General features: G+C 41.0%; 1 protein-coding gene across 13 annotated transcripts; it reads left to right on the top strand.

Moving 5' to 3' along the window:
- The first annotated feature begins 423 nt into the window (after window positions 1–423).
- LOC115203490 (paired box protein Pax-6) lies at window positions 424–25,299 on the top strand. Of its 13 annotated transcripts, XM_029768197.1 has the most exons (15): window positions 426–706; window positions 6,971–7,128; window positions 10,100–10,154; window positions 10,442–10,495; window positions 11,532–11,555; window positions 14,251–14,381; window positions 14,744–14,785; window positions 14,876–15,106; window positions 15,663–15,828; window positions 19,977–20,135; window positions 20,285–20,367; window positions 20,499–20,649; window positions 21,002–21,114; window positions 21,484–21,619; window positions 23,056–25,299. In XM_029768197.1, the coding sequence occupies exons 4-15, from the start codon at window positions 10,483–10,485 to the stop codon at window positions 23,139–23,141; spliced, it is 1,335 nt and encodes a 444-aa protein (XP_029624057.1). In that variant the 5' UTR covers window positions 426–706; window positions 6,971–7,128; window positions 10,100–10,154; window positions 10,442–10,482; the 3' UTR covers window positions 23,142–25,299. The 13 variants fall into 13 exon arrangements, with proteins under 13 accessions (XP_029624061.1, XP_029624057.1, XP_029624050.1 ...); XM_029768190.1 differs by lacking the exon at window positions 10,100–10,154; XM_029768199.1 differs by lacking the exon at window positions 11,532–11,555.
- The last annotated feature ends 295 nt before the right edge of the window (window positions 25,300–25,594 follow it).

Below are 25,594 nucleotides of genomic sequence, written 5' to 3'. Positions count from 1 at the left end.
ATCGATTTTAGATGTAGATTTGTTGTGTTACGTGTGTGTGTAATAAGAGTGTGTAATAGAGAGAAGCTGATGCCGTCATAGCATTAGGTCATCTGACCCATGAAAGCTGCCATTCCATTTGCCCATAAATGACATAATGTGTCCATTAGTAAATGGTGCACTAGTAAATATAAAAGTCCACATTCTTAATTAGCCTACTTCTATTGTGCACATATGTTCCCATTTTAACCTGTCAAATAATTTTCTGAAACTTTTTACATAGCCTAATGTTCAGATTCCATCCAATATAACCTATAATCAAGTTGCAAAGAGATTTAAAATAAATGAAATCGACCCTATCTTTCAGTCAAAGTTAAAGACAATAAAGATGGTGGGTTGATTGAATTGTGGCGGGTGCAAGTGCTCCATATAGAACTTCCCCCATTCCATGCCTCGGAAGGTGACGTCGGACCGTCGCTCTAGCCAATCACTGCCAAGTTGAGGCTGATGCTAAGGGAAAGTTGGTGGTAAGCGAGGCAGTCTTTTTTCACTCTCATTGACATTTCAACTCCGCGGCGGATCCGAATGTAATCTGGACCCATAACTTTATCTTGATTTGTTCCAGTGACCATTTGGAGGGTGAAGGAGCGAGTGCTGGTATCAGCAGGATATCGGTCACAGGTCTGCGTCCTCTACAACCTACATCAGCTGACTTTCTACGCATTAGGTGATTTATACATCTCATATTTCAATCGGATTACTTATCACCCTACTGCATGTTTAGAGTGCTGTGCATATCGGAGTTTTTTCTTCGCTTCGGATAGTCAAAATATAAAAAAGGATTTCGTTGGCTATGCTGTGTATTCTGTCTATACTGTGCGCATCCGGGATGGTAACATCAGTGGTGTGCTTTTGTGTTGTTGCCAAAGCTTACAAAGTTTAGAACGCATGTGATGTTTATGAAGGTGTTTGATGGACCCGTGTGGCTATACAGAAGGCTGAGTTTCAGCCTAGATAGTTAACGTGGATCATCTCAGTGTTACTGGAGGCAGTGTAAACACTGTTGTGCATGGTCTTTTGATGGGTCATGCGACTGTGCTTTTGCTAGTATCGTAGCGCAGGAGTTGATGACTCGGGTAGCGTGTAATTAGCGATCTTCACTGAGGTAGAGAGTAAGACGCGCTTACACAAGTCTGGTTAGAAGCTTTAACGCGCACGGAGCTGGGCATCGATGTTGACATGTTCTATTATTTACACTGCGCTTGACGCATTGTAATTCCAACAGTTTAGTATGACTGATATAAACCATCCAAATGGTAATTGTGCATATTTCTTCAATAACCAAATAGCCTAACAAACCTACACACATTTTAGCCTGATTATCATGAGACTACGTTATATGATTATCATGAGTCTACGTTATATGATTATCATGAGTCTACGTTATATGATTATCATGAGTCTACGTTATATGATTATCATGAGACTACGTTATATGATTATCATGAGTCTACGTTATATGATTATCATGAGTCTACGTTATATGATTATCATGAGACTACGTTATATGATTATCATGAGTCTACGTTATATGATTATCATGAGTCTACGTTATATGATTATCATGAGTCTACGTTATATGATTATCATGAGTCTACGTTATAGTCTACCTTATATGCTTACTTTTAGCTCAAGTAAGTTATTTGAAAGTTACCCAATTAGAATTGAAACGTTTGAAGAATAATTAAGGCAAATAAAACGATAATGTAGCTTTAAAATGGTTCACCGTTGATTGAAAATGAGGTAGCCTAAGCTTTAGATCGTTAAGTGAAATAGGGTTTTCAGTATATCAGACATGTTCTCGTGCTCCTGTGCATTTTATAACATGCAATTACAGTGTGATCCACGGTCCATTTCGTTCGAGCTGGTCGTTAATAAGTGGAGTACCGAGCCCTGCGCACCCAGGCCAACCTGTCGTGTTAGTTGTTATTGGTGACCGCGTTTCTCCAGCTGCCAGGCCGCGGAGGAGCACCGTGACACCATCACCTCCGAGCAGACCGTCTTCTGCCAGGAGAGGGCTTCACGGTTCATCCACACTCCAGCCTTCTAGCGTCCTCACGCCACATTCCCTGCCAGACGTCAGTCAAGGAGCTAAATTAGACAACTGAGATTACGAATTCACCTTGTAGGACTTTTCACTTAAATGCCTCACTCAGAGAAAGTTTGTTATACAAGTTGAAGTGATGAGTTCAAGTCTATAGCTAACTTTACGTAGAGAAAGCCATTGTAATGTTGAGTACACTTTCAGCATATTTAGGCCTACGGCTGGTATTTTCACTAACACAATAATTCCTAAATCGCTATAAGAAGTTATCATATTATATTAATAGAGCAAAATCTATTTTAAATCAAAGTTTATTGGTCCCATACGCAGACGTTATCGCGGGTCCAGCCAAATGCTTATAAAATGCGTTTTACGCATAGGCTTACTGTATGTCGTGTTGACATCATTTCCCTTGCAGCCCAGAGCCCATAACGTCCATTTCAGTTCCCTCAGCTTGTAAGATAATTGTTTTGGGATGAGAGCAAACCATTATTCAACAACAAACTTTAGGTTGATCCTAAAATGTATTGTATTTGTTTGCAGAATTCAGCTGGTTAGTGTGACGTGCGAAGAGGTCGAGTTATGCCCTGACAGTAAAAGACAGCTTCATTCCCGACGGCACGAGCTCCACGGCACAATATGTCACAAAATGTACATTTGTGAATATCTTTGAGCCATGCAGAAACCCGAAGCAGCCTGGAGTTAGTAAATTGGTTGTTGGTTTAAAACTGAATGGTGTCTAGGCCAAATACGTTTGTTAACTTGCAAACGCTCTTTTATAATGAATTATACGTTTTAAAATCTCATTTGGTGGAGTGTCTTCGAAGACATTTCGTTTTGTCGAATTTTCTATGAAATAAAACACAACGATGTTAAATAACCTTAACACAAATAATAATAATTATTATTGTAACAACACCACATTATTATAGATAGGCTAAGTAGGTTATAACAATATATAGCCTAATCTAAATAATGTTATCTCCAATAATATTGGAGTAATTCAGTGCAAATGTTAATGCCAATGTAGGCTATATTTTAATGTCATTAGGCAGTAACTATAAAAAATTCATATATTAATTAATGAATATCCCTATTAGTATATTTTTCTAATAAAATGTATTTTAACCACAAAGGATAGTTATTACCTTTCGAAAAAATATGAAACAATTGGCAAATGCATTAATTTTCCATTTATTCTACGCTCATGCAATTTTGTCTGCTTGGCCCAGACTTTGTACTGTAATAGGCCTATAGAAGGAAGGGTCAGTGTCCTGCAAAATCACAGAGAATGTGGAGTCGCTGAATGATGACAGCTCCCTCCCTCTCATGGAAGACTCGTCCTACTGCCTGCTCTACAATTAGAGAACTATTGAGATGATAAAGCTCTCTCTGTCGGTCACAATGGCTCAACGGTCCCCATGTCCCTCAAATCTCGATAAATCAATGGAGGCCAGCGCGCCCCACTCCGCTTTGTTGATGTTTTCTAATAGACCTCCTTCTCTCTCTCTCTCTCTCTCTCTCTCTCTCTCTCTCTCTCTCTCTCTCTCTCTCTCTCTCTCTCTCTCTCTCGCATGACGTCAGCCGTGTTCACCCCTCCTCCCTCCTATGATTTTTTGTCTCCAAAGTTTTTAGAGGGGCCTCAAAGACCACTTTGCCTCAGGGGAAAATAGCGACAAGATTAGGATTTCTTTTCAGGTCCTTTGGCATTGCTGCTAATCCGAATTGGGCTAATTGCTAGTCTGTATACAGTTACTCGTTTTACTACATTTTCACACTTACCTTGAAGAAGCTTCCCCTTAAACAGAGAAATATATATATTTGCACTTCAACGAGCATGATCGTTCAAAAGGAATTATTATTTATTGCTATATTTGATCTGGAACTTCAAGTGAGTCAAGAAAAACTAAACGTTTCGTGAGTAGAAGAATGGAGACAACGCATATAGCACTCGGAGCGGATTTACTTTCCCAAATAAATCAATAATCTATTGGACGTATAGGCTATTGTCTGCAGAGAAAACAACTCGACACACTCATCAGGGATTCTGTCTTTCACTGAAGCGGTTAGTAGTGAATGTTCGTCAGCTGCAGACTGCTTACAAGCGGATGGCTATTCAATTAGAATGACAATGTGGTATGGTTACATATATACGTCACTACTAGCAGTGTCCTTCGTAGAGGCCTATATTTTGCCTGTAAATTAGCAGAAATGTGATGTTATTCACTTTTGAAAGTTAGATTAGCCAAAGCATATTTAAATGCATATGCCAACATAATTCATAGTCGGTTAAAACATTTGATTATGTTTTTTTTTATTTTTTATGATTCGTTGAAAAACAAAAATTAGGCTACACTTTCAACAACACGAATCACGATTGTGTGTGTAGGATTTTGCAAAGGTGCATTCATTAAATCAAAACAAATATTGTAATTAAATAGGCCTAACAATGTTGTCATGCATTTGGGTTCTAAGTGTGCACCTGCTGTAAGAACAACATTTTCACTCTATTCTGAAAGTAGCAGGTGAAAAGTTTGGCGAATCTGGTGAATGTGGTGAATCTGGAGAATCTGACCAATATAGTTGATTTTTTTGCATTCTGCACAGTTTCCACACTGTCATTTCTTGCAACAAAGATTTATGTAAACGTGTGCTGGCATGTCATGCATGTGGCTGTAGTATAAAACTGTTCTGCTCACCTTACTAGCTGCACAAGCACTTTTAGGTTTATCATAATCTGCCAATTCCTCTATTATCAGAATAAAGTTTCCCTGAACAAGATACTCATTATACCATCAGGACTAATCTTCATGTACAAACACACAAACACACGATCCCAAAACAAAGTCAAACACTAGAAACAAAAGCAATAATCTAGTCGAATAGGCCACCAGCTTCAGTGACTAAACACAGTGGAGGAGAAATGGAACAAAATGGTGGGTTAGTTTACAGCTTGTTTGGGGAGAAAGTTCTGTCCGAAGTGTTGTTCTTGTTCCTCACCGCAGGACTCTGGGTGACAGTTTATGCTGGTCCTCGCGGCTCATTATCTCGCGCGCCCACTGAGGGCCCCATTCACCCCCCCCCCCCCCCCCCCCCCCCCCCCCCTCAGGCAGCGTCGTTTGTCTCCTCATTGAACCCGTAGTTAGGAATGTGATGGTTGTCAGGGAGCCCTCTTTCACCTCCGAGGTAGTTTATTGATGAGCTCTGACTTTTTCACGTCAAAGGAAGTCAAGTGTAGGCCTCCCTCCATTACTTCATTTCATGCTCTGCACTCTCCAAAAAAGAGCCCCAACCCATCCCCCTTTCCTCCTCCGTCTCTCCATCTCCCCTTTTTTGTACCCCAATTTTGCTTTGGGTTGGCTCCACACATCCAAACAGCTCGCATCCCCTCCTCCACCGGCCCTGGTCCTTTGGAATAAGCGACGGGGCCTCCCAGCACTGAGACTGGTGCTTCGCAAGCTACGAGTTGTAAGCTTCAATACGGGCTCCGAGGGGTTGCTTTCGGATGCGCTGAGGTGTGTCGTAATGGCCGATAATTAAACCGGCGCAGTTAGGGAGCGTGTGGTCATTGCTGACCAGTCATTTGCTTCACTTTATTTACGCGTATTATTTGCCGTCAGGTCATAGGAGTGACGTCGCCTCGCCTTGCAAATGCGTCCATAACAAGCAGCAGAGCTTGCCTAAAAGCAGGGGCCCTTTACGCATGGCGGACAATACCGTGTGTGTGTCGGTGTGTTTACAATGTCCATGACAGGCTGAGCAGTCAGAAGGCGATACCAAACAGTCAACAAAGGCACGTGGGGAAAGTTTGCGTTTGTTTTCAGCGAGTAGGCGACATTAGTGGTAATTTACAAGTGTACTTAATACACAAAGTAAACAGTTTCCCCTTTAAAAGCCACAGCTGTCAATGGGGAGCCCTCCTCAGCTCATTTGTCATTAGTAGTGGCCCTGATCACCAAGGGCCAACTCACTATGCACTCCAGGGAGACACTTCACAACCATTGCAAACAGCCATACAGAGCTGTTGACAGAAACTCAGAAACTATTTGTTTTCATGCAGACCCAAAGTAAATATGAAGTTTGTTCCAAGATTGCATTGGAAAAATGAGTACGGAAAATAATAGAGGCTGCACGATAGCAATACGCCTAAAACAAAAGAAAACATTTATCTGTAGGCAAATTTCCCACGGAAATAGGCATAGCCCACGCTCGATAACGCAAGAACGATTTGAAATCAGCTCCGTGGAAAGAATGTTCAATTCATGGAGCTGACTGCTTCAAAATACGTCCACATCCTCCGTTTTCCCCGCGTCGTGCACTCAGGTTTAGCTGTAAAACATGCCTGAGATTCCCACCACCACGGAACCAACTCGGCCTCTGCTGAGACCCACCAGGCCTTTGCTTTCTCTCCAATGGGGATCTCCGAGGCAATCCAGTTTCTTTGCATAGTAGGGCAGGCAATTTTCAGATAGCGAGGGAAAGAGAGCGAGAGAGAGAGAAAGAGGGGTATTTGCATGTGTCTGCTGATTAGTGGGTTGGGGAGACGGGTCTCTCTTCTCTCTCGCTCGGCCCCATTTCCCGCTTTGGTGGAGGGGGAAGTGTTTCCGTAGGGGCCGACGAGGACAGATCGAGGCAACGCACAGAGCACAGCAGACCAGAAACACATACAGTAATACACTTGTACCATCACCAATCAGCATAGGTGTGTTCTCTCTTAGCCTCCAACCCCTCTTCTTCTGCAGTTCTTTCCCTCCCTCCCCTTCTCCCTCTCTCCTTCTCTGCCCCACTCTCTCATTCGCTATCTCGCTCACTCACACGAGCGCACATTCTCGCTCACTCCGCGGTCCTGACATCTGAGTTCACTGTCAATCTCTGTCTCCTTCGCAGGGATATCCCTTCAGTCTCCGCTGAAGATCACTGGAAAACTATTGTTTCTTCTTACTGAAAAACCACCACAATAGACTGCCCTGCATTTGTTCTCTTTCTGTGGCGCGGAGAACTATTTGACAAGGACTTTTGACAGCGACGCAGGATGCCTCAAAAAGGTGAGAGTGGATATCTTCCCAGTAAAAGATTGTCTGTGCATTTCAACCCAGTCTGCAACACTGCAAACATACATAACTTAAAATAGGTTCGATTTAATGCAGAACAATCAATAATTGAAAACGAATATATTATTATTATTGCGCAACCTCCCAGGCTGCAGACTAGTATCGCTAGGCTATAGGTTGGAGTTTGTGTAGAAAGTGTAGCCCCTACTAGGCTGCTTGTATTCTGCTCCTACTCTGGAGTTGTACAGTGCGATTTGAAGCGGCATTCGGGCTGGCTTTCCTGTTTATTTTATGTGCTCTTTAATGATCGGTTGTGTTGGTGTTTACGGATAGCTTAATGCTTATTTATGACAGCAAAGAGTAAAAAGTCACGTTAGGCCGAGACAGTGATCATCGTGGAGAATGGGGAGCAATGACCCGTTGAGGAATGGTGTCAGTTTGATTCATAGGCAGCGGAGTCACCCAAGTGCCTTCTCTAAAATGCTCCAGTACACGGTGGGCCTATTTATTTTTCCTCTAGTTTGCGTACCAAAGAAAATATACTTCAAATGTAACTTTTCTTCTAAGAAAGAGAAGTCTTGTGCAGAAATAGTTACAATTATCACTACAGGTATTTAAGCGTACTAACATACTTCAAAACGTTTTATAATTATAATACAATAAAACAAAGCATTCATACTAAAAGGCTAAATACATAGCCTATTATAATATTGTCATATTTATGTTTTTGTCAACATAGAAAGTATATCTGCACAACTCAAAAATGTTTAAGATAGCGTCACGTTCACTGATTCTAAATAAATAAAACTGTCAAACGAAAGTAGCTGAAAGTTAGGCCTATATTTCACTAATTGCCTAATCATAAATGTTATGGTTTCATTTGTGTTGTAAAATTAACATAGGCTTACTTCCCCTTACAAAAACGGGCTAATAACCCAGTATTACATTAAAGATAACACTAAGGTGCTTAGTGCATGTAAATGCATAGTGCTCACAACTTCCATTGTTTGAGATCGTAATGTATTTCTGCATGTGAATGTTGTGACCTCAGGATCCAGCGGCCTGAATAAGCATGTTTAATTAAGACGATTGTTGTTGATTGTTGTTACGGATTAGGTACTACTAAAGGAAAATAAATTCAGATTAGACCCTTGTTAACATCAGCAACAACCGCAGACTTTCCGAGCCTAACTAAATGATTAACCAGGCCGACGGTGTCTATACAGACATGCTGGGAGTGGGACACTGCTGAATCGCAGCTCTCCAAATATTTAGCAGAAATATTGTTTTCAAGGCAGAGAGGAATTGAGGATTATTTTACCATTCGCCACTTCCGGGGTTGTTGTGTGTATTGTCGAGATATTTATTTTTGCATTGGTGGGTTTGTACTTTTACGCAGTTTAAATATTGGAATGAATGTGGAGGAATCTAAATGAATGAGTTGAGTGCATTTGCATTGTAAAAATAAAATGCATTGTTTTCAGCCTACTCCTAAGAACAGGACTGACGTGAAAAAATATCGGATACATTTCCTCACCAAAAAGTATTCCTCCGTTTGCAACGCAACAATTGTTACTGTTAACAGTGTTCTGATAAATTGCAAAATGGTATTGGAAACACGTTGTTTTTGCAATAGGCTACTTTCTCCAGAAAGTAGGTACTTGTAAGTCTCACTTCTCAAGACAATTCATGTTTCCAAATCCTAGGTTCGGCTGCAGTACACACATGCCCACAACAGGGTTCAGACTATTCCTCCACCGGCCCCCTTTTTAACCGTCCATTTCAAAAGGTTCTTTATTGCGTTTGTCTTTTCTGATTGAGCTCCCCACTGAGCTGTTGTATCTGTTACTACCGCCTAACAACCGTCACCAGCTACACCATTACCTCCAGATATTTAGAACAAGAAATTACTTTTACATTTCCCAAAACGTAACAAACAAATCCCACATTGGGCTACGGGGACCCGAGGTCACGGTCATCCGCTGTGCCAGTGAGAAGGTGTTGTGTGTAGGGTCCCGGAGGGGGTGGATGCCTTCGGGTCTTTGTATTCTGGAGTTGTTGGTACGTTTAGTGGGAAGATGTGTTGCTAGTTGTGGAGGCCGAGTTGTGCGGCCCCGGGTTTGGGTATGGTGGTAGAAAGGGGTGCATTGTTGGGACTCCGGCAGGCTTTGTACGCCGGCCTCTACCCCCTCCTGGTTTGTACTTTTGCAGAGCATTGAGGCGAGGTAGACAGCGTGTGTCACTGTACACATTGGGCGAGAGGGTCTAGATTTGTATATAACTAGGAACATCCTCTGTGGCCGTTGCTTTGTGTTTAGGCTCGTTTATAAGCCACCAAGTAGAACAAAAAAAACATGTCAAGGAATCAGAAACAGGTGATCAATAAACCATGCACGTGCCAACGAATAGCGATGGTTTTGCCAACGAATAGCAACCATCTTCAATTAGGCCTAATTTATTTATTTTACCATCTTCAATTAGGCCTAATTTATTTATTTTACCATCTTCAATTAGGCCTAATTTATTTATTTTACCATCTTCAATTAGGCCTAATTTATTTATTTTACCATCTTCAATTAGGCCTAATTTATTTATTTTACCATCTTCAATTAGGCCTAATTTATTTATTTTACCATCTTCAATTAGGCCTAATTTATTTATTTTACCATCTTCAATTAGGCCTAATTTATTTATTTTACCATCTTCAATTAGGCCTAATTTATTTATTTTACCATCTTCAATTAGGCCTATTAAAGTGCCCGTTTCTTCGAACTTCAGGCTTCCCAAAATAAATAAAAAGATACAGAAATATAAATGTTCTCATATGAATAAAACGCCAAATCGACAGTAGCCTTTTTATTAATTACAATTCTAATTGAATAATAATTTTTAGTAGGCTTTACTTGTAAAATGTAACACAGTCTTCGTTAGGGCTGTACTAATATACTGTTTTGCTTTGTCCTAGGGAGACATTAAGATTGGCTAAATTGTTTTAAGCCGACAGTCAACTCTGTTTCCAGGCAAGTTTAATGCTAAAATATATATACAATGGGGATGTGCCAATTCACATGGATTATGGCTATGTGGAATTTATAATTACAGAGCAACATTATGATTGTATTGCACCAAAGTATCCACCCTAATTGCCTTGGAATTCGAAGTAACTAAAAGAGAAAAAATACGAAATATATTTTTTTTTAAAAGAGAGAACATTTGTGAATTGTAATTCTTAACTTTGAATAGCCATTACATTATAATTATGCTGATACTAACATTGTTATCATTGTTATTTCCTTATGACGCATAGAATACCACAGCCAAGCCACGTGGGAGTCTGGCGTAGCCTCGATGATGCAGAACAGTAAGTGAATTTGCATATTTTTGTTTTAAAACTTTGATACTAACCGCAAGTGGAGATATGAATGCATGCAGCCACAACTACCCTTCTGTCTTTATGGTGCCCTTAACATAACGTCCCCTTAACATACTCCTTAGCATATTAGCTTTATTTGTATTCTTTTTTTCCACAGTTTATGATTTGTTTTTAGTTTTAATATTTAAAATTCTGTGTCGCTCTTGATGTTGTTAATTTACCGTGTCCTTGTGTTTATATGTAATGCATGTTATATGGCCCCTTCCAGACCGCAGAGTTACTGAACATTGACAGTTATAGTCTAATTATATATCCTCCATTAATCTGCACAGATTGTTTTAGTTTTCTGCTGTGTGCACAGAGAGAGAAAGAGAGAGAGAGAGAGAGAGAGAGAGAGAGAGAGAGAGATGGAGAGAGAGAGAGAGATAGAGAGAGATGGAGAGAGAGAGAGAGAGAGATGGAGAGAGAGAGAGAGAGAGAGAGAGAGAGAGAGTAGAGGGGGTTGGGGGTTGGGTTGGGTTGAAGGGGGAGATTTTTCTTTCCGCTTGAGTTGGTATTAAATAATTGCACAGCCGTCTGCATTAGCTTTAGAGCTGACTGCCAGGTTGCTGACTGCCAGGTTGCGTACACTATTAGCTGGGGATGGGAAAGAAGGACATTGCGTGAAAAAGGAGGAATATTGATCCTGTCTAATGTAGACTAGTCTCCTCGTGAACAGAGCCGGAGTTAGAATGGAGATTCCTACATTACAATAACAACAGAGTACAACTGTACATATTGACCTAAACTCACGGCAAAACAACAACAACATGATAAAACATGATATTGTCTTGCATGGCGCCATAAAGGAAAAGTGACTGTGTGTTGCCTATATTGCTTTCTAGTCTGTAGTGTGTTATTATTTGTCTGGATTGTTTATCATAATGGTCCATATGAGTTGCTGACATAATTACCGGCGAAATGAACTAAACCATAAAGGATGAAAAGTAACGTTATTTTCTCTCTTGTCTTGCTGCTGGACTAGAGGTCTATGACATCTGTGATGAAGGTGTGTAGAATGATTTCCTCTCTGCTATTCTCCTCACCTTGATGACGTGCATGTGCTGTAACACGTGCCTATATAGTCACATTTTAATCTGTCTGAATTCAATGTACCTATAGCTAGATCACGTGTAGGGCATATTGTTACCTTGTTGTAGGCCTATAGTGTGTAGGTTATATTTGCAATGCAAGTAGGGAATATGATATTGTTCCCTATAAGGGAAAATGACAACATGCAGAACAAAAGGCTTGAATGTAGGTCAGATTAAGTAGGACAATTTATACAGGAATGTTTCATTGAAGACTATTTATTTTATATCATAGGTTTTTAAACGTCTAAATACATAATCTATTGAATATTATTTTGAACAACATGGGAAGCCCATTATTATGCGTCATATAGGCCACCTTGGCATTACCCAGTGCTCTGTGCGCTGACAAATGGCTTAATCACAGATGATGTTTGCTTGCCAGTTGTCCTTTATTGAGATGATGTTTTAAACGAGGCGTCGTTAAAGCTATGTACAGCCCCCTCTGCTCCTGCATTGCCCCAAATTGATGTTAATGGGATGCTCCCCTGGCTTGGCTTGTGATTTCTGGTGAGAATGGCCGAGGAGATATCACTGGGCCCGGCTCTATGTGTTGTTTAAAGATCGCCGCGGCTTCGGTGGCTTTTGTGCTAACAACTCCTGTGTGTATATGGAGGGGAGCGTCCAAATTGACACCATATGTTTTCCTATTAGTCGACTAGTAATAGAATACAAGGCGCATAATCAGCGCCAGCGGGCGAGATCGACGCTGCTCGCCGTGGGGAATTGGGCACATGATTAAGACTTAACCTTTGGAGAGCTGAAATGGTATGTGATATCCTTATCTGACGGCTATATCGATCCTGTGGATGTATATGATGGTTCTAGATGTGTTGAGGTGACGCTGCAACCATGTAAACCCACAGCGAACCGCTGTTTAGCGCGGACAGGCCTATTTGAGAGTAAGGCGTCTATTAATTCCACTTAATCCTGGAATTACCAAAGAGCCAGAGGGATGATAATGGATTTACTATTAATCAGGTCCACGTCGGATAAGGATCGTTACACATAGTGGCCTAAGAGCAGTGTTTAATTATGTTAAACAGATTTATTTTCACTCAAAACATGGCTTTTAATTGGCACAAAACGTGCGTAATGCGTATTGTTCCCATTTATAGCGCACATACAACGTATTCCCAAGCAGATCGCCCACTGATTGCACACAACAGGATTGTAGTGGCTGAGAGGATTTGTTGCCAAATACAAACAAGAGAAAAAAACCGAGATGTCAGATTTAATATGTTGAGAATCCAAGCGCGCCCTCGTTGTTGTGCCCGCGCGTCGCCCATGGTCACCTTAAAACGAAGCTTCCCTCGAAGGGTAAACGAGTAGCGTCCAATTTTGTCTGAGTGATATCCAAATCCAGACAGAAAGGGTCGTTTTATCGTGCTACTATTTGTCGTGACGATGCGTTTTTCAAAAGCAGAGCTGTGTCATAAAGTGACATGCCTGCCACAAGTGCTCCAACTGATCTTTTCAATTAGCCTTCCCATGCATGATCCGAGGCGACTTCCGCCTATTTCCAGAAATTAAGCTCAAACTTGACGTGCAGCTAGCTTTATTTTAAAGACAAATGTCAGCCAGCCTCATCACATTTCCCCCCTCTTCTATATTTGGAGCTTATTTATTGCTAAGGAGCCTCTGCTCCCGGAGTCAATGTAGCAGGCGGCAGCGCAAGAGAAGGCAGCGGAGATCTGGAGCACAGTAAGGCACTCCGGGGAGGCATCCGTCCCATTTGGCTTCAGGTTTGCTGGCTCTTTCCATGCTTTACTCAACCTGCTTATCGACTACAACCTACCTCTTAATTAAGTGTTTTAAAAGACTTATATTTGGATAACATTTATTGAGGTTTGTTATATTTGAGGCTACCTAAATGGGTGGTGTTTTGGTGTGTTTGTGTTGAAGGTACATTGGTGTGTTTGTGTTGAAGGTACATTGGTGTGTTTGTGTTGAAGGTACATTGGTGTGTTTGTGTTGAAGGTACATTGGTGTGTTTGTGTTGAAGGTACATTGGTGTGTTTGTGCGTAATAGCACATTAGAATAGCGGTGAGGAGGATTGGGGGATTTCATTTCGAAGTTTGGGGATTTAAAGACGCTGAATTTGGGGTTGGCTTGCTCACTTGGCGAAATAATGCTGGACAACTCGCGTATGACTGAATTCACCTTTAAATTGCTGATTTCACCTTTAAATAGCTGATATCACCTTTAAATTGCTGATTTCATCTCAGTTGGATGGGGATGTTTGGGTCCAGATCATTGGATGCTGTCGACACTTGCCGTGCGTGTTGATTCAAGGCTATTGCATTACAGTGACCATTGTCTAGAGTGCTGATAACAATGGAACAATAAATAACTATTCGATTTTCATTTAGGTGATAATTGTACTACAAGACGATCTGCATTTCCTTCATTCTAAATGTGGCGTTTTGTTCCAGATGAATGCCTCCCTTCAACGTTCATGTTTCACCTTTGCTCTGAAAGCTAACCATCTGAAAGGAAAAGCAAGACCTGACTCACTGCTATTTTGTTATAGAACATATTGTTGTGATCATAACCTTGTTGTTACATTGCAACCGTAGCCTATAATGAGGCTCCCCTTTGTCTCTGTTCAGGTCACAGCGGTGTAAACCAGCTGGGCGGTGTGTTTGTTAACGGTAGACCGCTACCGGACACCACCAGGCAGAAAATCGTCGAACTTGCTCATAGTGGCGCGCGGCCGTGCGACATCTCCAGGATTCTGCAGGTGACCAGAACATTCTTTCTGTCTGGTGCAGGAAACCCTAGCTTTCAGTGTTTTGGGTTTTTTAAGCTACCACAAAATAAAACGAAACAATGGGATTTTAAATAGAAGAAGATGATGCATGGTGGACCTTTTCCTTACTGTAGCCTTTTTATTGATTTAAAAACGTTTTTCGACAATTGTTGGCTGTAAGAAGGCCAGACAAAGCCTAATTGCTTCTCATTATAATCTATATCCTATTCAAATAATATTAAGGGTAACATATCGTAGGTAGGCCACCACTTTCCCCCGTAAGAATAGTTGCATTTTAGAAAGTGCACACTCTGTTATCCTATACCATTTAAGGCATATTTTTTTGTTTATAGACCCATGATGACTCAAAAGTCCAAGTGCTGGAAAATGAAAACGTAAGCTTATTATTGTTTGACGTAATCTTCATAATTTCGCAACTAGTCTTAAATAATGTATGTGAATTGTGTCTATTGTTTTCTATCCAGGTGTCCAACGGGTGCGTGAGTAAGATCCTTGGCAGATACTATGAGACTGGCTCCATCAGACCGAGAGCGATCGGAGGCAGCAAGCCGAGGGTAGCCACTCCAGAGGTGGTGGGGAAGATAGCGCAGTACAAGCGGGAGTGCCCGTCTATTTTCGCCTGGGAGATCCGCGACAGACTGTTGTCGGAGGGGGTCTGCACCAACGACAATATACCCAGTGTAAGTGCAGTGAGTGTAAGTTATGAGCATGATTTTTTTTACCACCTGAAATGATTTCTCAGAGACGGAAAGCAGTGCATGATTATCAGCCAACCATTTAGTCATGAGATCATGCACTGCGTTATATGTGAAAGACATGCATTACGTATTTCCGACAAATGGTTAGCATGAGTTAACTTGTAGAGACATTCATACATTTAAATATTTATATTTGATTCGTTATTAGATTATTTTGCACCACATAGGGCCTACATGTAAAAATACAATTGACATTTGTTAATGTTTATAACAGGCATATTTTCAATGTTTGGCTACTTATTAAAATGTATTTTCTCAAATATTATTTGGAAATGCTTTGTTTACATCTTTACTTCCAGCTCACTGACATACGTCAGGATGTGACGTATGTGTGTGCGCGCGTGCGTGCGTGCATGTGTATATGTGTACACCATAGACATTAAGGTTTGCACGCTCACAGTGCTCGCATGCCTACACACTATACCGGCGGCGGCGCGCATTTTTCAATCATGGCTGGCGCTAATCAAACCGCTCCGTTTGGCTTGTCTTTCAGGTGTCATCAATAAACAGAGTCCTCCGCAACCTGGCTAGCGAGAAGCAACAGATGGGCGCAGATGGCATGTATGACAAGCTGAGAATGCTCAACGGTCAGACAGGAACTTGGGGAACACGGCCCGGCTGGTACCCCGGAACTTCAGTGCCAGGGCAGCCCAACCAAGGTGAACCTCAGTCACTAATCATTTGACAATGAAGAAGCCTATAGATATAATTACATTTGCGGTATTCGTGAAATCATATAATTATTTCACCATTATCCGAATGTAGGTCTATAGACTAGTCCATTATTTGTCAATGCATTCCGTTTGACTTTTGGAAGAAGGAGTATTAGGGTTTTTATAAACCAAATTGTTGAAATGACCTAAGGGTCCATGTAAACATTAATATCACACACGTTTGTATTGTCATAAGAACAATGGATGTAATGCTATACTGCAAATGTTAGGCCTATACCCTGTCTGGCCCACAGTATATCTTCGCTGCTTTCATACATGACTAAACGGTCACTTTACGCATGGATTCTGGCTAGACGATTAGTAACTGATTAGTGAGTAGTGTAACTTTGTAGGTAAACCTTAAGCTAAGTCACCATTATAAATACGTTATCAATAAACATCTTCAATTATTATTCTTTTTTGTATTTAACATTAATTTAACTAGGCAAGTCAGGGAAGAACAAATTCTTATTTACAGTGATGGCCTACACAGGCCAAACCCGGACGACGCTGGGCCAATTGTGCGCCGCCCTATGGGACTCCCAATCACGGCCGGTTGTGATACAGGCTGGATTCGAACCAGGGTGTCTGTAGTGACGCCTCTAGCACTGAGATGCAGTACCTTAGACCGCTGCGCCACTCGGGAGCCCAAGACACAGTTTTCAGGGGTTTTGGGGATTTGCTTATAACACATCAATCATTTAGGATGATTGGATGTCGTTTATGATTGGTCAGCATATCAAACAGGTATTGTCAACATGCTTTGATGCCTTTGGTGGACAAGATTCCAAATTAATCATAGAGTAGTCGATTAGTGAACGGCCAATTAATCAGCAGTCTCAATGCCCACACTGTCTCCGATGGGGATGTGCGTGACAGAGGCCTGGCCTTTCAGCGGAGGTGTCCATCCAACAATCCGCATTTCCCTCCTCTCCTGGCAGGGAAAACAGCCTGAGGATCAGTGTGCGGGATATCAGTACAAAGGAATGTTTTCCTTCACACGCAACGATTGGTTATGGGAACGGGCCTGCTATGTGTAATTGGTCATTAGAGAGAGCTTCGTCTCTCGTTATGGTGACATGCAGAGTGTCTAGTTGAGGGAGACTGATGGAGAAATGTTCCACAGGAGACTACTGGACACGGGATGGCAGGCGGAGCGATTAGCCATGAAAACATTCATGTTACAAAGATAAATGTTTATGTTCGAGTTGTTTTTTTGTGCTCTAATAGACTATTGTGAAATATAGAGTCTGAAAAAAGATAAAGTCATTGCACATGCTCAGGGCTGGGTATGAGAAACAGTGTTATCATTCGATAAGCATCAAGATATGTTTCTGCACAGAATTTCATTTGCTTTGAACATAAAGGCCTTTTGATTTAGTCTTATGTGGCCCTAACCTATCTTTTTTATGTTTATTTTATTTTTGTTTTTTATAATGTACAATAAACTATTGGCTTACTTCCAGAACTAGACATAGTTACTCACTATGTTCACACTGTTTGATTTGTCATTATTCATACTAATAATAGTAGGGTATTAATAATAACAATATTATTAACAATATTATTAATAATAATAACAATAGGCCTAATAATAACAATACTGACAATAGGCCTAATAATAATAATACATTTTTATAAGGCTTTTAATGCAATGTTTTAGGCCCTTTGGCAATTTTTAGGCAATATTGCTTTTCAGTTTCTTCGATTGAAAATGAAGTGACATGGGCATTTACATCCAATTGAATTGGGAATTGTTTCCAGGAGTTCATTTCAGGAGGCCCATAAGGTCTAAACCATACGGCAAGGGTAGGTCTCCGAGGAGAACGAATATGGTCCCTGTCAAACAACAGCTTCGCAACAGCGGCTAAAATAATGTTTACAAGGCGTCTGCCAGGGCTTGAAAGGAGACAACTCTATCTACAGAGGCGGAATAAAACTCTTTGGCAATTCATTATTTCTTCTCTTTCTCTCATTTCGTTCTGATATGGCACTAAATCCCGTCTGTAGAATTTAGATCTCTCACTTTCTCTTTCAGTTGAATCGGTTTCTTAAGTGTTTCTGATCGTCTCTATTGACTGAAAGGTGCCGCTATCTCTTTCGGCGGTTTTTCCGCCCCACTGCCCGATACACAGTGATACCAAAGAATGAGTTTATTTCCCAGCGCTTTTTTAAAAGAAAACAAATCCCAAGCCTAGCGTCAGTGGGTCTGGCGGAGGGATAATAGGGCCGCACATTCACTATTTTTTGTGGATTATCCTTCGAGAAGAAAGACAAAGCGCTGAGTGGACGGACACAGGCTATATGAAGAAAAAAGTTAATTTATTTCAAAACGATTAAGACATTTTAAAAAGAGACATTTTAATAGTCATAATCCTATTAACACATTAATGTCAACCGAAAACAAATCCAGGCAATTATCATTATGTGCTATTATTTAGCACTTGCTCGATGTCTGTGGTAGTATGTCTAATTCATGGCTATTTAGTCTAGGATACCACATTGTTATCGGCCTAAACCTAAAATATGACAGGTGCCTTGTGGTGAATTAGCTTACATAATATGCAATGTCATGGTCATTTTGTGCGTATTTAAACTTTTGTTATGCAAATAATATTACAACAAATGTTTTATGGAATCTCCCAGGGGAAACTAGCCTGGGTACCAGTCTGCTTTGGTAACATTCCACTCCGTGTACTCCGTGTACTCCGTGTACTCCGTGCCATAGATGTTTAGCATGACTGGAGTGGAAAGAGAGGAATGATAGCTACAAAGACTGGTTCCCAGACTAGTGGAAAACATTCGATCCCATACATTTGTTTAAATAGGCCTATGGATATGTTAGAGAAGAGTGGCCTGTCGTGACTCCAATGTAAGTACTGTCATGTCCGAGACTACACAAGATAAATTAGTAAACTCAGAAAAGGTTCTGTATGCAGGTGCACCTCACGAAACGACTGGTCAAATAGCGTTACACATAAAAAGCGACATTCTCCAAAAGCAGCCCTTAATTGCTTCATTTCATATGAACTTCTCGAAGGGATAATGATGTGCAAAACCAAGACAGGTATTAGTCAATATGCCTGTCCCCAGAACAGAAGCCGATCTAGGCCTACCACGGACAACCAGGAGCCGTGAATAGATGGGCCCTATTCAGCTTGTACAGGGGGTTGCATGCTCTCTCCTCACTCATTTCTTTCCAATTTAAGATAGACATTTTGACTGGCGTTTTGCTGGCCGTGGGACGTGATTAATGATGCTAGTGGATAAGGGTTAACACACTGAACTCAAAGCTCTGTTGACCGGGATCCTCGTGCGCACAATAGTTCACCAAAGCACAGAGAGAATCCTTTTGTCGCCTCGTCCGATTGAGCTGCTCCATTTCTCTCTGCTGATATTCTGCCCACGAAGAGTTCGCTGTAGCCACCTCTCGCTGTGTGCACAGAGTTTAATGGTTTCCCTTACCCCGAACGGCATTGTTTCATTGTGAAAAGCACCCCCTTCTATTCAAGTGTTGGTGGTCACCTCAATGGCTATACGAAAGCCCATATGGGGACGGCCATTGAGGCATCGCAACGCTCCTAAAAGGGGAGAGCGTTTGGGCCTGAAAGGAGTTCGCCACATCTAGTCGCATTTCTCTTAACCCTTTGAGCACATGTGCCATTGTTGAGAGGTGATAAAGGATCTAAGTTCACGCAGCATTGCTGAGCAATGGTCTTTTTTCCCACAATATTTTACAAATAACTAGTCGGTCTTTTATGGCTATTGATGTGTCTGAAAACAAGCAGAGATCAATATGTTAGCTAGATCATTCATCCGTCATCATTCAATGTCCATCCTCTGTCGGTGTTATGTCAACTAGGCCAACAATGACAGCTTTTCGTTATTCTTCTAACAGGTTGCTTTTAACGGGGACATATATAAATATAATAGAACTATAGAAATGAATTCCCTATGGGCTGTTGCGAGGATGACATGTTATTTTTTGCAGTTTACTTTCAGAACTATAAAATGAAATAAACAATATATTAACACATGCTTTTGAAGATGTAGTAGGCAGGCCAGTTCATATTTGTTTATGGATTTATTTCCAGACGGCTGCCAGCCACAGGACGGCGCGGGAGAGAACACCAACTCCATCAGTTCCAATGGGGAGGATTCTGACGAGACGCAGATGCGACTCCAGCTAAAGAGAAAACTACAGAGAAACCGCACGTCGTTCACCCAAGAGCAGATTGAAGCACTGGAAAAAGGTGAACTTGAATTTACAAGATATTCATATTTTAATGTAACGTCGAATTGAACGAATAGCAACATTCACCTCATTAGCTTACACATAATTCAATAGCAACAGTATATTTCATAGCCTATACTAAAGATACGTTTTCATATCGTATTCCAGAATTTGAAAGGACTCATTATCCTGACGTTTTCGCGAGGGAAAGACTGGCAGCGAAAATAGATCTGCCTGAAGCAAGAATACAGGTGAGGACACATTTTGAAATATGCATTGCACTGCATTCCATTAACATTTTGCTGCTTGGTCTGAAAAAGACACACAAGAACCCATGAATAGCCTACATACGTGACTAATGTATGATTGACGTGTTGTGCAGGTGTGGTTCTCAAACAGAAGAGCGAAGTGGAGACGGGAGGAGAAGCTGAGGAACCAGCGTCGTCAGGCCAGCAACTCCTCCAGTCACATCCCCATCAGCAGCAGCTTCAGCACCAGCGTCTACCAGCCCATGCCTCAGCCCACCACACCGGGTAAGCACAGCACTCATATAACATTCCATCCAGTAGGCCCACCACTCATTTCAATGTCAGACAACTTCATTAAAGACTAACATAAGTATAAGGGATATTTTTCTTTGATATAAAGTTGAGTTGAATAATAACTCATCATATGCTTTAAATGACAGTTGATGAAATCATTTTTGCTGATATAGGCTACTTTCAATGGTTCATTGGTTAATCATGCATGGAAGCAGTGAACTAAATCCCCTGAGCTACCTGTCAACGAGGGCGTGGCTTTACTCAAGCTATGCTCCCTATCTGCCATCACTGAATGTATGAACTGCAACAGATTTCAACCAAACATTTTCCCCTTCTTCCTCAGTGTCCTTCACATCTGGGTCTATGTTGGGCAGATCTGACACAGCCCTCACCAACACGTACAGCGCACTGCCTCCCATGCCCAGCTTCACCATGGCCAACAACCTGCCTATGCAAGTAAGTCCACAACCAGGTACTAACTTACCCTGACCCTGTTCTGTCTGCGTTAACTGTGTCAACAAATGTCTAGGTTGTGTTCTCATCTGAAATGTGCAAATAGTACAGTTACAATTGTATTTCAAAAGCCAATAAATACCATTATCGCCAAGCTAGTTGTAATCAACCTTCGTAGGTACAATGATTATGTTCTCTTATAATAAGAGGTTGAGGAGAAATCAAACTGTAGTCATAAACATTTGTAAATGCCTAAAGGAATATAATAGCCTGTATCCCTAGCTGGGCATTGCTGTAAGGACTGACTGCTGAGCTGAACAGGGTATATAGTTGGCTAAGCTAATATATAAACGTTATTCTCTCCCTCTATAGCCCAGCCAGGCCTATTCCTGCATGCTGCCTACCAGTCCGTCTGTGAATGGCCGGAGCTACGACACATACACGCCCCCTCATATGCAGGCACATATGAACAGCCAATCAATGACCACTTCTGGTACCACCTCAACAGGTAGGCAGAAAGTCCATTGTTTCCGAAACACGTTTGGCCATTAGCGAAAATGAACAAATCACGTTTAGTCTCTTAGCTAACTAACCATCTGCCACCGAACCTTTAAATAGGGGAGGCTGCATAGCCATACACACATTCTCTTTCTTAATTCATGCTCTACATTTTCGCCATAATCCGCAATTTTCTTTTTTCTCTTTGATCAGACTACAGACACATACTGTACCTCTACGTTACACACCATTTTCTCTCTCCTGACATTCTAGTCTTAGTGCATGAACCCCATTCCATTCCAGATCAACGTCATAATGTCATTTCAACCCTTCTAGCCGGAGGTTGTAGTTCCAACCCATTACGTTGCTGTGGAGGGCCATATAAACTGGTCATAGTCATGAAGGGTTAATGGACCATTGACACATTTCCTCTAAGCTAAATCGCTAATTCATTTGATGAATTTTCTGTTGTACTCTCTGCGAGGCCTCAATCAATCTAGCTAACTTATTATTGATGTCCTGAAGTGTTAAACAATGTGATTCATAAAGCTACTGTTCTGTGTGCTAAACTTCTTATCGCTGAATACTCAAAGGCCTAGTCCTCTGTGCTTAAAGGCCCAGTGCAGTCAAAAATGTGATTTACTGTGTTTTATATATATATTTCCACACTATGTTGGAATAATACTGTGAAATTGGGAAAATTATGATAATGTCCTTTTCGTGTAAGAACTGTTTGAAAAGACCGCCTGAAATTTCAGCCTGTTTTGGTGGGATGGAGTTTTGGCCTGCCTGGTGACATCACCAGGCAGTAAATTAGTTAATAGACCAATAAGAAAGACAGTTCCAAACCTTTTTGCCAATAACAGCTAGTTTTCAGTCCCAGACAGTCATAGAATAATTATTGCTTGAGAAATTGCTATTTTTGTTTCTTTTTGAACATTGTAATTGAAAACAATCACAGTAATGTACTTAATTGTTACACAGAAATGATTTGATATTGAGATAAAAAACAACTGCATTGGACCTTTAAGCTTTCTAATGACCTATACTCTATGGCTGTGCGCTCTGTGCTAAAGCATTCATCAACTCGGATGCATGCTATGTGCTACGGCACTTACCTCTCAATGTCCTATTTTGTGTAATGGTTAGTCTCTCAACATGATGGTAATTTCTCAGGCTAAAGAAATGTTGAACTCAAGCTCTCTGTACCAAACACAGTACAGTACAGAGACACTGGGCCATTTGGACTGAACTCAAGCTCTTTGTACCAAACACAGTACAGTACAGAGACACTGGGCCATTTGGACTGAACTCAAGCTCTTTGTACCAAACACAGTACAGAGACACTGGGCCATTTGGACTGAACTCAAGCTCTTTGTACCAAACACAGTACAGAGACACTGGGTCATTTGGATTGATATGTGTCTCTCTTCCCTCTCTCCTCAGGACTCATCTCTCCTGGAGTGTCTGTCCCTGTCCAAGTCCCAGGCGGCGAGCCTGACATGTCTCAGTACTGGTCAAGACTACAATAGAGAGAAGAGCTACTTCACCCTGTAACCTCTCACCCTCCGCCCTCCGCTGGGAGCTCACACACACATGGAGAGAAGTGGAGAGAGAGAGACTCTGGGAGTGCCCTAGGACTACAGGGTGGGGTTGTTTCCACTGGGACAGCGTGTTGTTCTGTAGCTCCTGGCACATATGAGGACTGGGGAGAACAACGATGGGAAGAGAGGGGGAAGAAGAAGACAAAACGTGGACCTCTGTAAAGTGCCCGGTGTTTAACATTTTCATGGAACAAAAACTTCATTTTTTTTCTTCTCACTTTCCAAGTAATTGTTTCTTTTTTTCTGTCTGTCTCTTGTGTTTGTATATGGCCGTGTGTATGTTATGACGAAACCCCAGATCAACTACTGATAGATGGACTGCTAGAAAACCATGTTGGTCTTGTGTTTGTATTTGGGGTAAAGGAGAACCCAAGAGATTTCTGCCATGACTATTTTTTTATCTGCTAACATCGAGACTTTCTACCAGACTTTGCATGGTCTGTGGACTCATGCGAAACGGTTGCATATCACCCGAGAGGAGAGCTGTGGGGAATAGACTCAGTGTGTTTATTAAACCTATTTATTGGTCATACTCCTTCAAAATGGACGTCAGCAGAGGAGGACCTCCAGTCAATCCATCCACCTCAGCCTTGGGCCTTTGACTCCTGCAATATCACAAACTGTATAGGCCTGGGTATTTAACTGTGGTCACAGACAACCACATTATCACATGAATTGTACAGACAACTACCACTAACAGTTTGCAAGGGCAGTGGGACATTCAAGACTTGTTCATGGACTTCTGCTGTTGTGGATGGATTGATTCTAGTTTCAAGACTTGTTCATGGACTTCTGCTGTGGTGGATGGATTGATTCTAGGTTCAAGACTTGTTCATGGACTTCTGCTGTGGTGGATGGATTGATTCTAGGTTCAAGACTTGTTCATGGACTTCTGCTGTGGTGGATGGATTGATTCTCGGTCTAAGTGAAGAGCTATAAATGCAGAGGAGCTGTGGAGTAAAACAGGTGAATTGCTAAATGGTAGACTGTGTCTCGATATAATCCAATTTGTTAATGTCGAATTGTAAGTATGTCTTCCCTAGAAATCAAAATATTTCTACAATAAAATACATTTACATTTTTATCCCCCCAAGAATATTCTATAAATGTTTTGTACACATTTTCATGCATCATAAAAATACATTTCTTTAGGTCAGGTACAATTAGTCTCTTAGGTATAGTTGTATTATAGTGTTCTATTGTCAAATCATTTTGTGCAACTAGAAATATTTCATTCCTATAATTATGATTAAACATGTTTGACAAAGTTTGAAACATAAGTGTTTGGCAGTTGTTTACAAGTACATATCAGATTGAATCATTGTTGATTGTAAAACAGACCAAAGCCTTTGTATTTCATCTATTACACAATGTTTTTGTTGTTGAAGATATTAGTCTTGTGTTGCATCATTTTGTAAACATTTGTTGTTCTATTACAGTGACCTAGAGTATGTTTGACTGCGGATTAATCGAACAGTCCTTATTTATAATTGAAGACCATGGGTGACTGCGGATTAATCGAGCAGTCCTTATTTATAATTGAAGACCATTGGTGATTGCGGATTAATCGAGCAGTCCTTATTTATAATTGAAGACCATGGGTGACTGCGGATTAATCGAGCAGTCCTTATTTATAATTGAAGACCATGGGTGACTGCGGATTAATCGAGCAGTCCTTATTTATAATTGAAGACCATGGGTGACTGCGGATTAATCGAGCAGTCCTTATTTATAATTGAAGACCATGGGTGACTGCGGATTAATCGAGCAGTCCTTATTTATAATTGAAGACCATGGGTGACTGCGGATTAATCGAGCAGTCCTTATTTATAATTGAAGACCATGGGTGGGGTTTTCTAGCGTCATCTGTCATGCTTTTTTGAGTTTTGCGTTGTTTTTCAAAAATGTGTACATAGAACGAGGACACGTATACAGGATCTACGTCTGAGAAATGCTTTTGAGATGAAACGTCTAAACTGTCTCTTAAATATTTCAATTTAATTTTATTTAAAATGGAGCTTTCTAAATGTATTTTGTGAAAATTATAAAAAAAAACAATTTTGTACAGTAAATATAGTGAAAGCTTTTTTGGTGTTATTAATTCTTTAGCCAACATGAAATACGATGCACCAGGTGAGAATAGCTACACAACATATTACCACAGCCCATTTTCAATGGTACAAAGTGGATTTGTTGTACCACTCAACTGCAAATGAGCTGATAGAGAATTTCCATACAAACAAACCAAAGTGGGGCCAGTTCCAACATGATGTGTCTTCCAAACAGCCAAGCCCTATCCTATGTGATGCATGGCCCTCACCGGCTCCACACAGACCACACAGTTTAACAACACGCAACAATGGAAAAGGTCACTCAATTCA

This window comes from Salmo trutta, chromosome 12, assembly GCF_901001165.1.
Source record: "Salmo trutta chromosome 12, fSalTru1.1, whole genome shotgun sequence".
NCBI lineage: Eukaryota > Metazoa > Chordata > Actinopteri > Salmoniformes > Salmonidae > Salmo > Salmo trutta.
This window is presented reverse-complemented; position numbering and strand designations above follow the sequence as displayed.

Excerpts from the sequence above, each read along its gene's own strand:
- LOC115203490 (XM_029768190.1), top strand. Across the intron at positions 15,107-15,662 it reads CCAGTGTAAGTGCAGTGAGT|GTGTCATCAATAAACAGAGT; the intron begins GTAAGTTATGAG and ends CTTGTCTTTCAG. Across the intron at positions 20,136-20,284 it reads GATTGAAGCACTGGAAAAAG|AATTTGAAAGGACTCATTAT; the intron begins GTGAACTTGAAT and ends ATCGTATTCCAG.